Genomic DNA, 12,483 nt, shown 5'->3' on the forward strand with positions numbered 1-12,483 from the left:
ACATCTTAAAATAGCACAAGGACTTAAAATAATTGAAAAACATTAATTCTATTTTGTACTGTAAATAGATAAAACAGATTTGGAGAGCTCTGGCTGATTAGTGTACAGCTAGTGTACATATTATTTAATTTTTCTCTGATTTGTAGTGGTGCTTAAAAATAAGAACACAACCAATTCTGCCTTTAAACTATTTTCTCAGAGCAACAAAGCAACAAAAGAAACCCGATGTTTCTCATTAAACTCCGAAAGGTTACCAGTTTTACAGTTATCCTTATTTTCTGTTTTAGCAATTATGGTTCTTATATGCAAAGAACTTTACATCACATATGCATATATCATACAGGATATGCTTGCCAGCAGCCAGTCAAAAGGAAACACAGCACAAGGTCTTCAATTATCAAACCCCTGGACAGTAAGTATGAATACTGACGAGCTGTGTGTTCATTCCAAGTAAAGCCATGGGACCTGATCCCCAAGAAAATAAATTACAATGAATCTTCATGTTTTAGGTCCAAATTGTAAAGAACCGATTACCTGACAAGTTAACGTCTGCCTTCCCTTACTTAGCTACAAATGGTTTTCATGTGTAGCTTTTATTCATGAATGTTAATCTAAATCACCTATCCAACTTACAAGTCAACTAATCTATCCAAGGGTTATTTAGTGCTAAAATTATTTCTTAAAATATTTATGTCCATTCTATAAGAATCACATCTAGAAGTATAATTTTCAAATATCCTTTGGCCTTGGCAGTAGCTTGCAAAGTGGCCCTGACAAGGCTCTTCAGAGAAAGAACTAAGCAGGTCCTGAGAGGTACCAGCATCAAAATTACAATGGCTGTGTGTTGCTGTGCAGACATGCAACCTCTGTGATGTATTGTACTTTCAAACAATTTCTGAAGAGCCCCAGGTAGTAATTAAAATAAATGTTAACACTTACTTCCAAACATTCTGATTAAACATCGCTGACACACTCCAGCGGGAGCCAAATATATTCAATGACTTCGAAAAGCAGTCATTATAGATGAGGCCAGTGTATATAGAGAATATTCCCATCAATAAAATAATGTATCGGCCTTCGAAAAAGGTCTTCACAATCTGTGAAGATTGAAATACAGACTCTAAAAAAAAATACCATAAGGAAGAGGAATTTCAACATCACCTCAACATCAGGAAGAGAAAAATATTCCCTAGTACATGGGAAGTGCTAAAAAGCACAGTTACTTACCGTAACAGGTGTTATCCAGGGACAGCAGGCAGATATTCTTAACGTATGGGTGACGTCACCGACGGAGCCCCGGTACGGACCTTTTTAATTAGAAAGTTCTAGTTGGCCGCACCGCGCATGCGCGAGTGCCTTCCATCCCGACGGAGGAGTGCGTGGTCCCCAGTTAAGATAAGCTAGCTAAGAAGCCAACCCGGGGAGGAGGGTGGGACGTAAGAATATCTGCCTGCTGTCCCTGGATAACACCTGTTACGGTAAGTAACTGTGCTTTATCCCAGGACAAGCAGGCAGCATATTCTTAACGTATGGGTGACCTCCAAGCTAACAGAGAGGGAGGAGGGATGGTTGGCCATTAGGAAAATACATTTTGTAACACAGATTGGCCGAAGAGTCCATCCCGTCTGGAGAAGGCATCCAGACAGTAGTGAGTAGTGAACGTGTGAACTGAGGACCAAGTGGCAGCCTTGCAGATTTCCTCGATAGGTGTGGAGCGGAGAAAAGCCACAGAAGCAGCCATAGCTCTGACTCTTTGGGCCGTGACAGCACCTTCCAGTGAGAGACCGGCCCGAGCATAACAGAACGCAATGCAGGCAGCAAGCCAGTTGGAAAGCGTCCGTTTAGAGACAGGACAACCTAGACGGTTAGGATCGAAGGTCAGAAAGAGCTGAGGAGACGAGCGGTGAGCCCTGGTACGATCCAGGTAGTAAGCAAGGGCACGCTTACAATCCAGCGAGTGTAACGCCTGTTCCCCAGGATGGGAATGGGGCTTAGGGAAGAAAACAGGCAATACAATGGACTGGTTGAGGTGGAAGTCCGAGACCACCTTAGGCAGAAATTTAGGATGGGTACGCAGAACCACCTTGTCATGGTGAAAAACAGTGAAAGGTGGGTCGGCAACCAGTGCATGCAGCTCACTAACCCTCCTGGCAGAGGTGATGACAATGAGGAAAAGCACCTTCCACGTAAGAAATTTGAGTGAAGTTGTGGCAAGAGGCTCAAATGGAGGTTTCATGAGGGCTGAGAGAACCACATTCAGGTCCCAGACGACTGGAGGAGGCTTCAGAGGTGGTTTGACATTGAAGAGGCCTCTCATGAACCGGGAAACCAGGGGATGAGCCGTAAGAGGTTTTCCGAGGATAGGCTCATGAAACGCAGTGATGGCACTGAGGTGGACTCTGATTGAGGTCGACTTGAGGCCAGCGTCGGAGAGAGAGAGCAAATAGTCCAGTACAGTTTCTACCGCCAGTGAGGTGGGATTGTGATGATGAAGGAGACACCAAGAGGAGAACCGGGTCCACTTCTGATGGTAACATTGGAGGGTGGCCAGTTTCCTGGAAGCATCCAAAATACGACGGACGGGCTGAGACAGATTCTCTGGAGAGGTCAGCCGCAGAGAAACCAAGCTGTCAGGTGGAGCGAGGACAGATTGGGATGTAGTAGAGACTGATGCTGCTGTGTAAGTAGAGTAAGAAACACAGGAAGAGGAATGGGCTCCCTGGAGTTGAGCTGAAGCAGGAGGGAGAACCAGTGTTGGCGAGGCCACCGAGGGGCGATGAGGATCATAGTGGCTCTGTCCCTGCGGAGTTTGAAGAGCGTCCGCAATATCAGAGGTAGGGGAGGAAAGGCATAGAGGAACCGATCCGTCCACTCGAGCAGGAATGCATCCGGGGCCAGACGATGAGGAGAGAAGAGTCTGGAACAGAACTGGGGCAGCTGATGGTTGTGAGGAGCTGCAAAGAGGTCCACCTGAGGAGTGCCCCAGAGAGCAAAGAGTGTGGGAGGATCCAGGGTCCACTCGTGAGGTTGAAGGATGCGGCTGAGATTGTCGGCCAGGGAGTTCTGTTCGCCCTGGATATAGACATCCTTGAGGAAGAGACTGTGGGCCGTGGCCCAGGTCCAGATGCGGATGGCCTCCTGACAGAGGAGGGGAGATCCGGTGCCGCCTTGCTTGTTTATGTAGTACATGGCGACTTGGTTGTCTGTGCACAGGAGAAGAACCTGAGGGTAGAGAAGGTGCTGGAAGGCCTTGAGAGCATAGAACATGGCCCTGAGTTCGAGGAAGTTGATGTGATGTTGACGCTCCTGAGGGGTCCAGAGTCCCTGGGTGCGAAGATCTCCCAGGTGAGCGCCCCATTCATAGGGGGAGGCATCTGTGGTTATGATCATGGAGTGAGAGGGTAGATGAAAGAGTAGACCCCTGGAAAGATTGGAGGAGTTCAACCACCATTGAAGAGATTGCTGAAGAGACGATGTCACAGAGATGGGATGAGAAAGAGGATCGGTGGTCTGTGACCATTGGTTGGCTAGAGTCCACTGAGGTGTCCTGAGGTGGAGTCGCGCCAGAGGAAGTACATGGACCGTCGAGGCCATGTGGCCCAGGAGGATCATCATCTGCCGAGCTGGAATGGAGTGATGAAGGACCACCTGACGGCAGAGGTGGAGTAGAGTTCGATGGCGGTCGGAGGGGAGAAATGCCCTCATTAGAGTGGTGTCGAGAACTGCTCCAATGAACTGAAGTCGCTGTGTGGGAAGCAGATGCGACTTGGGGTAGTTGATCTCGAAACCCAAGAGATGGAGGAACGAGATGGTGTGATGAGTGGCTTGAAGTACAAGCGGAGACGTAGGTGCTTTCACCAGCCAATCATCCAAGTAGGGGAACACCTGAAGGTCGTGAGACCTGAGGAAGGCCGCCACCACAATAAGGCACTTGGTGAACACTCTGGGCGATGATGCGAGGCCAAAGGGTAGCACTTTGTACTGATAGTGATGGTGCTGTATCTGGAACCGTAGGTAGCGACGTGAAGTCGGATGGATTGGAATGTGAGTGTAGGCCTCCTTGAGGTCTAGGGAGCATAGCCAGTCGTGGTGGGAGAGAGGAGGGTAAAGCGTGGCTAGGGAGAGCATTCTGAACTTCTCTTTGACTAGACACTTGTTGAGGTCCCTGAGATCGAGGATGGGACGAAGGTCTCCTTTTTTTTGGGGACCAGGAAGTAGCGGAAGTAGAATCCCTGACCCCTTTGGTCCGGAGGTACCTCTTCGATGGCATTGAGAAGAAGGAAGGATTGGACCTCCCTCAGGAGGAGGGGGGTTTGGGAAGAGTGAGAAACAGACTCTACGGGAGGATGGTCTGGTGGAAGAGTCTGGAAGTTGAGAGAGTAGCCGTGGCAAATGATGTTGATGACCCACTGGTCCGAAGTGATGACCTCCCAACGGCTGAGGAAAAGCTGAAGACGTCCTCCGATAGGTTGAGGGAGAGGCAGCGATGGTGGGAGAATGGCTATGCTCTGGAGAAAAGAGTCAAAATGGTTGAGACGGCTTAGATGAAGGAGGAGGTTTGACAGGTTGAGTCTGTGGGCGAGCCTGAGTCTGATGTTGGTGGCGAGGACGGCGAGACTGTTGTTGAGGCGGATTGAGAGGTCTGGCCGAGAACCTACGCTGGTAAGAAGACTGTTGTCTGTAGGGACGAGCAGGTGGAGTTTTCTTTTTAGGTTTGATCAGAGTGTCCCACCTGGTCTCATGTGCTGAGAGTTTCTGGGTTGTTGAGTCCAGGGACTCTCCGAAGAGTTCATCGCCCAGACAAGGTGCGTTAGCCAGGCGGTCCTGGTGGTTAATGTCTAGGTCAGAGACTCTCAGCCATGCCAAACGGCGCATGGCCACCGCCATGGCAGAGGCGCGAGAGGTCAGCTCAAATGAGTCGTAGATGGAGCGAACCATAAATTTCCTGAGTTGGAGGAGGCTGGAAATTTGTTGCTGGAACAGAGGGACCTTACGTTCAGGAAGATATTTCTGTAAGGAGGAGAGCTGTTGCACCAGATGCTTCATGTAGAAGGAGAAGTGGAAGGTGTAGTTGTTGGCTCTATTGGCTAGCATGGAATTTTGGAAAAAGCGCTTACCAAATTTATCCATGGTTTTTCCCTCTCTGCCAGTAGGGGTGGAGGCATATACACTGGAACCCTGAGAATTTTTCAAAGTAGATTCCACCAGGAGGGACTCGTGGGGCAATTGAGGTTTGTCAAACCCTGGGATTGGGATAACCCGGTACAAGCTATCCAATTTACGAGGGGCTCCGGGAACAGTGAGGGGAGTCTCCCAGTTCTTATAGAAAGTTTCCCGTAAGATGTCGTGGACGGGCAACTTTAGAAATTCCTTGGGAGGTTGCTCAAAGTCTAGGGCATCGAGGAAAGCCTGAGACTTCTTAGAGTCGGACTCTAAGGGGATGGAAAGAGCTGCTGACATTTCCCTAAGGAATTTAGAGAAAGAGGATTGCTCTGGTTTGGAGGCGGTGTCGGTCATGGAGGGTTCTTCGTCGGTTGACGAAGCGTCCTCTTCGGTACCGTGAGGGGAGTCTTCCCACAAGTCTGGGTCCCTAACGTCGGGGTGCGTACGTTTGGACATCGGCGTGGAGGGCTCGGCATGGCGGGTTTTTGAGAGAGATTTGCCTGAGCGCACCAAAGCGGTACCGAGTGAGGAAGACCGATGTCGTTCCTGGGACCGGACAGGGTCGGTAGTAGCACGGGTATGCACCGTAGGTGTTTCGGCCAAGAGCACCGGCATGGAGGTATTAGTCAGTACCGAGGGGATCAACACCGATGGGACAGTGCGAGGCTCGGACCGGTCCTGTACCGGAAGGTGCGGTGCCAGCAACGCCGGCAACAGTTGTTGGAGTTGTTGTTGCAGCTGCTCCTGTAACTGTGTTTGGAGTATGGCTGCAATGCGGTCATCCAGGGGAGGCACCGGTACCGCTTTTTTCTTCTTCGGTACCATAGGTGCCGCTGTACGCTCCAGCGATGAGGAGGCCGATGATGAGGCACTCACTGAGATCGGAGCGGAGCGTTTGCGGGGCCGGTGCGGCGCCGGAATGGCCGGTGTCGCAACCGTGGCAGGAGGGCGCTCGAGGGAAGTGGAAGGCTTCTTAGCCGGCTTACCTGGGCCCAACGACCCCGAGGAAGGGTCCGGTGGTGTCGACGTCGTCGGTGCCGACTTTTGGGGTGCCGTCGACGTCGCGGCAGGTTCCATGGCAGATCCGGTACCAAACAAAATATTTTGCTGGATCTGCCTATTTTTCAAAGTGCGCTTTTTAAGCGTAGCACAGCAGGTGCAGGTGTCAGCCCGATGCTCTGGACCCAGGCACTGGAGGCACCAATTGTGCGGGTCTGTGAGAGAGATCGGGCGTGCACACCGCTGGCACTTCTTAAAACCCGGTTGAGGGGGCATGAAGGGAAACACGGCTTCCGCAAAATCAAAGCCGGAGGCCTGTATGGTGACAACAGGCCCCGCCGGGGCCGGCTTGAAAAAATAAAGAAAACTCGACGTTTTTTTTTTTAAGGAAAAATAAAGTAATCCAAAGGGAAAAAAGGAAGAAATTCGGAAAAAATACGCGAGCGGGAAGGCAAACTAATGATTTCAACGGCCGTTGAAAAACATGCGACTTCTTCGCTCCGCGGAAACGAAGAAACTGGGGACCACGCACTCCTCCATCGGGCGGGAAGGCACTCGCGCATGCGTGGTGCGGCCAACTAGAACTTTCTAGTTAAAATGGTCCGTACCGGGGCTCCGTCGGTGACGTCACCCATACGTTAAGAATATGCCGCCTGCTTGTCCTGGGATAATACAGAGCTACACAGGGTCAATCAGGATGGTGAACATCATGGAGGTGGAACCCTCATGGTCGGGAATGACTGACATCCTTTTTCAGCCAATAAAAGATCTACCAGCATGCAATCTAAGTGCGAAAGGGTGGCAGGGTCACAGGGGAAAAAAATGGAAAGGGCAAACCAATATCTATGCAGCCGAAGACCCTGAAAAGAAGAAGATAATCACTGGAACATCCTAGAACTCCCTTTCTTCCCATAGACAAGGTAAGAGCAGGAGCTTTTAGCTTTCCAGAGTCAGATAAACACTTCTTTGTTTTAAGTAGATTTTTTGAGGGTGGGAGATGAGATCGATGAAGCATTTTGTGTGTATCTTGTGATGTTTTGTTATACTGTATGTTTGTTGGTTTTTATTATGTCTTTTTGCTGTACCTTGATTAACATGGAAAGGACAGGCAAGTTATACGCATATGAATAATTGCCATAAAATAGAATAATTTCAAAATGATCAACACTCTGTGGATGTACAGTACTATGTTCCCTCACATTTCAACCTTTTTGAACTTTAATTTTAAAACTGCAAATTGTCTTAAAAGTATAATTACCTGAACAGCAAGTGATACCTGTACATCATAATTAATGATCAAACAAACAAAGATAACTGATGCCCATCATATTAGGATTGGTAGTAAGAATGTTGCTACTATTTGGGTTTCTGCCAGGTACTTGTGACCTGGATTGGCCACTGTGGGAACGGGATACTGGGCTAGATAGACCATTGGTCTGACCCGTTATGGCTATTCTTATGTTCTTACTGTTTCACCATCAAATAGTTAACCAAGGAAAGATTCTCTTTTATCACATTAAGTGGTTAACTTCATAAGGGAATGCCTGGTTTAAGAGGGCAAACAGATGCCTACTTAGAAGCTATTTTATAAAAACACACAGCCACCTAAGTGTCTACTTTCAAACAATTTTTATTGATGACTGCTCATTTATACAGAAAACCCCAACACCAACAACCTGTCCTCCCCCCACAGACAATGTGGTCCAGGAACTATAGTAATAAGGTCCCTGCTGGGCAACAAACAAGAAAGTTACAATATATCTTGCAATAAGCCAGCGGATGCCAAAGCAGTAAAAGGTTCCCCCGACTCTCTACACATCAGAAATACTAAGAGCCGATGTATATACCATAAAACAAAGAAGACCACAAAGTTTCTTTTATAATTTTCATCTGCAATGATGCTCAACACCAGTGTGTCACCAAAAATTTGAAAGACAGAAAGCCTGTGCTTTACCTAACAATTACCTGTGCCTGCAGAGAGTCAAGTACTTGAAATCCCCTTAATAGATCCCATTTCTATTTCCCCACAACCCTTACTGCCATTAACCCCCAACTAGAAATGTTGCAGATCTGCTATTCATAGGTTCTGCATATTTGCAGGGTTTTGTGTTACTCTATAGCAGTGGTCTCAAACTCAAACCCTTTGCGGGGCCACATTTGTAGGTACTTGGAGGGCTGCAGAAAAAATAGTTATGTCTTATTAAAGAAATGACAATTTTGCATGAGGTTAAACTCTTTATAGTTTATAAAACTTTCCTTTAACAGTTAAAAGGAAAAATATATAAACTATAAAGAGTTTTACCTCATACAAAATTGTCATTTCTTTAATAAGACATTAACTATTTTTTCTGTGGCCCTCCAAGTACTCTATTTTTTCTGCAGCACTCACATTTAAAGTTTAATATCTTTTCTTTCTCAAAACTGGCACATTTCAACCACTAAATTGAAAATAAAATCATTTTCCTACCTTTGTTTGGTAATTTCATCAGTCTCTGGTTGCACTTTATTCTTCTGACTGTGCATCCAATATTTCTTCCCTTCTTTCAGCCTCCTGTATGCTTCCTCTCCTCCAGACCTCATTCCCTCCCCCAACTTTTTCTTTCTTTCTCTATGTCTTTCTCTGATTCAGTGTCCCATTTTTTGCTTTGTTTCTGGCTCCCTGTCCCCCCCCTTCTTTCTTTCTTTCTTCCTTCCCTCCCCCATGCCACCGCCGCCGGGAATAGGTTGCTGCCGCTGCTGCCATCGGAAACAGGCCGAGATCTCCCTGCTTCTCTTCTCCACGGGGCCAACCAACTCTCGCCGCCTGACATCAATTCTAACGTTGGAAAGGACGTTCCGGGCAGCCAGGCAGCGATTGGCTAGCCAGAACATCCTCTCAACATCAGAATTGATGTCGGGTGGCGAGAGTTGGTCGGCCCTGCAGGGAAGAGAAGCAGGGAGATCAAAGAACACGATGCCGGCCTGTTCCCCGATGGCAGCAGTGAGAAGGGAAGGGAAGCAGGTTGGGCACCACTGCTCTAGACGAGCCGCGAGCCGCACTCTAGGGAGAACAGTGGGGGGCGGACCTCCCCCCCCTTGGTACGCCACTGGAGCAGCAGCGTGTCAGGCCGGCTCGTTCCGTTCAAAGCCGCGGGTGGTGGCTCCTTGCGAGATCCGCTCCTGCGTCTGAAGCCTCTCTGATGTTGTGATGTCAGAGAGGCTTCCGATGCAGGAGTGGATAGCGCAAGGAGCTGCCAACCCGCGGTTTTGAATGGAACGAGCCGGCCAGACACGCTGCTGCTCCAAAAGGAAGAGAATGATCCAGTCCAGACCGCGGGACGCAAAAAAAAACCTGGAGAGCCACATGCGGCCCACGGGCCGCGTGTTTGAGACCGCTGCTCTATAGTATTTGGCAATGGTTATTGATGTTGGCAGTAAGTTAGTATGAATCTGTCTACCATTCAGTCCCATATCAAAATTGTATATAGTCCCAGTTAGCATACAACCTGAATTTCTTTTAGAAAAAAAACTAAAATTTGATCATTTAGTAGTTTATTAAAAATAATGAAAAATTAGATTCTTACCCGGATAATTTTGTTTCTGTTAATATACACAGGAGTCTGTACATTAGGTGATCAATCTATGCTCGTGAACCACTTGCAGAAGGGTGTCAATCACATCTTTCAGCTCCTCCTCCTTCACAGTGTAAGGCCAATACTGTACCAAAGTAACTGAGCTGGACTGTAACAGGAGAAAAGAGGTGAGATAGAGGAAACCTCTCCAGAAATAACATACCTTTTTGTTCTGCTCTGTAACTCATGAAAAAGAATTATTAGCATAAATTTGCAACATAAGTGTATCAATGAACCAATCGCTGTGTGCAACTAGCACTAATACATAAGGAACTGCAAAGCTCAATAACTCAGTACTTTATTAGTAAGTTAATCATACATGTTCACCCAACCGACAGGAGAAGAACTCCAGCTCCGGACCACAGAGTTGTCCGAGGCAGAAAGCAGGTGAACTGTAGAATGCACAGGGTGGGCTATATAGACTCCTGTGTGTATTAGCAGAAACAAGATTATCCAGGAAAGAACCTAATCTTTCATTCTGTGCCAAATGTCTAGGGAGGAACAGATGAGCCTGCTCACAATACTGAGAACCCAAAAGCAGCGTTCTCTCAAGCTGCCATGTATACTCTGTCAAACGTTATAAAGGTATGTAGACCAAGTAGCTTCTCTATGGTTCTCTTCGAGCAGAACTGCCCAGGACTCCACTCATGAAGATGCCACACTTCTGGTCGAATGAGTTTTGACAGAATTAGGTGGCTGTTTGATGAAATTAGCATCTTGACTGGACTTTTTTACACAATTGCTTCCAATATGTGTACTCTTAAGCATTGCAACAAAGCTCTCAGATACCTGCACTGAACGGTCATAGATTTTTAGATCAGTTTAAGCAGGTGGAAGATATCATTCATTGAGCTTTGCCCATGGTTTTAAACTTATACATGCCAACATAGTAACATAGTAGATGACGGCAGATAAAGACCCGAATGGTCCATCCAGTCTGCCCAACCTGATTCAATTTAAATTTTTTCTTCTTAGCTATTTCTGGGCAAGAATCCAAAGCTCTACCCGGTACTGTGCTTGGGTTCCAACTACCAAAATATCCGTTAAAACCTACTCCAGCCCATCTAAACCCTCCCAGCCACTGAAGCCCTCCCCAGCCCATCCTCCCCCAAACGGCCATATACAGACACAGACCGTGCAAGTCTGCCCAGTACTGGCCTTAGTTCAATATTTAATATTATTTTCTGATTCTAGATCCTCTGTGTTCATCCCACGCTTCTTTGAACTCAGTCACCGTTTTCTTCTCCACCACCTCTCTCAGGAGCGCATTCCAGGCATCCACAACCCTCTCCGTAAAGTAGAATTTCCTAACATTGCTCTTGAATCTACCACTCCTCAACCTCAAATTATGTCCCCTGGTTTTACCATTTTCCTTTCTCTGGAAAAGATTTTGTTCTACGTTAATACCCTTCAAGTATTTGAATGTCTGAATCATATCTCCCCTGCCCCTCCTTTCCTCTAGGGTATACATATTCAGGGCTTCTAGTCTCTCCTCATACGTTTTCTGGCGCAAGCCTCCTATCATTTTTGTCGCCCTCTTCTGGACCACTTCAAGTCTTCTTACGTCCTTCGCCAGATATGGTCTCCAAAACTGAACACAATACTCCAAATGGGGTCTCACCAATGACCTGTACAGGGGCATCAACACCTTATTCCTTCTACTGGCTATGCCTCTCTTTATACAGCCCAGCATCCTTCTGGCAGCAGCCACCGCCTTGTCACACTGTTTTTTCGCCTTTAGATCTTCGAACACTATCACCCCAAGGTCCCTCTCCCTGTCCATGCATATCAGCTTCTCACCTCCCAGCATATACAGTTCCTTCCGATTATTAATCCCCAAATGCATTACTCTGCATTTCTTTGCATTGAATTTTAGTTGCCAGGCATTAGACCATTCCTCTAACTTTTACAGATCCTTTTTCATATTTTCCACTCTCTCTTCGATGTTCCAAAGCAAAAATGGCGCTATTTTGGCTTTGGAACGGAAGCAGAGCTGTTCATAAAAACGTAGACCCCTGAAGAAGCCAGCAATTTGGCGAAACGGGTCCTGTTGGGCCAAAATAAAGCTACACATTAGAAGCACCGGCAGTAACTAAGGTAAGTGCTGGGTTTGCTCATATATTTATTGCACTAAACACTTTAAATTATTGTTAGCATGTATAAGTTTAAAAACATGGGCAAAGCTCAATGAATGATATCTTCCACCTGCTTAAACTGATCTAAAAATCTATGATCGATCAGTGCAGGTATCTGAGAGCTTTGTTGTGATACTTAAGAGTACACATATTGGAAGCAATTATGTAAAAAAGTCCAGTCAAGACGCTAGTTTGATAACAAAGGGGACTTTTTCCAGTATTGAGTGTTTGATGAAATTGCCATGAAAATCCATCTGGTGATAGAAACCTTGGAAGCTGGTCTGCCTAGTCTGGACTGACTAGTTAGTACAAAAAGATGGCCAGAAAGGCGAGACTATTTGTCCTTTCCAGGTAGTGGAATAGAACACTTCGCACATCTAGCCTCTTCAATATCTCATTGTGCTTGTTCGAACCCATAGGATAAAAAGTAGGTAAATGAACCTCTTGATTGATATGAAAAGCTGACACAACCTTCAGTAGAAAAGAAGGTACTGTGTGCAGAGAAATCCCAGCCTCTGAGATCCTTAGGAATGGCTCTCTGTAAGAAAGAGCCTGCAATTCCGATATCCATCATG

The 12,483-nt window shown here is 46.9% G+C and overlaps 1 protein-coding gene across 2 annotated transcripts in view; it reads right to left on the minus strand.

Annotated features, from left to right (window-relative positions):
• The window catches only part of ATP6V0A2 (ATPase H+ transporting V0 subunit a2), a 133,764-nt gene that overhangs the window by 43,632 nt on the left and 77,649 nt on the right, over positions 1 to 12,483 (minus strand). For both annotated transcript variants that reach the window (XM_033954063.1, XM_033954062.1), the window contains exon 12: positions 940 to 1,097. In XM_033954063.1, coding sequence (XP_033809954.1) covers positions 940 to 1,097 — 158 coding nt within the window. The remainder of the gene's footprint in view (positions 1 to 939; positions 1,098 to 12,483) is intronic.

This window comes from Geotrypetes seraphini, chromosome 8, assembly GCF_902459505.1.
Source record: "Geotrypetes seraphini chromosome 8, aGeoSer1.1, whole genome shotgun sequence".
Lineage (NCBI taxonomy): Eukaryota > Metazoa > Chordata > Amphibia > Gymnophiona > Dermophiidae > Geotrypetes > Geotrypetes seraphini.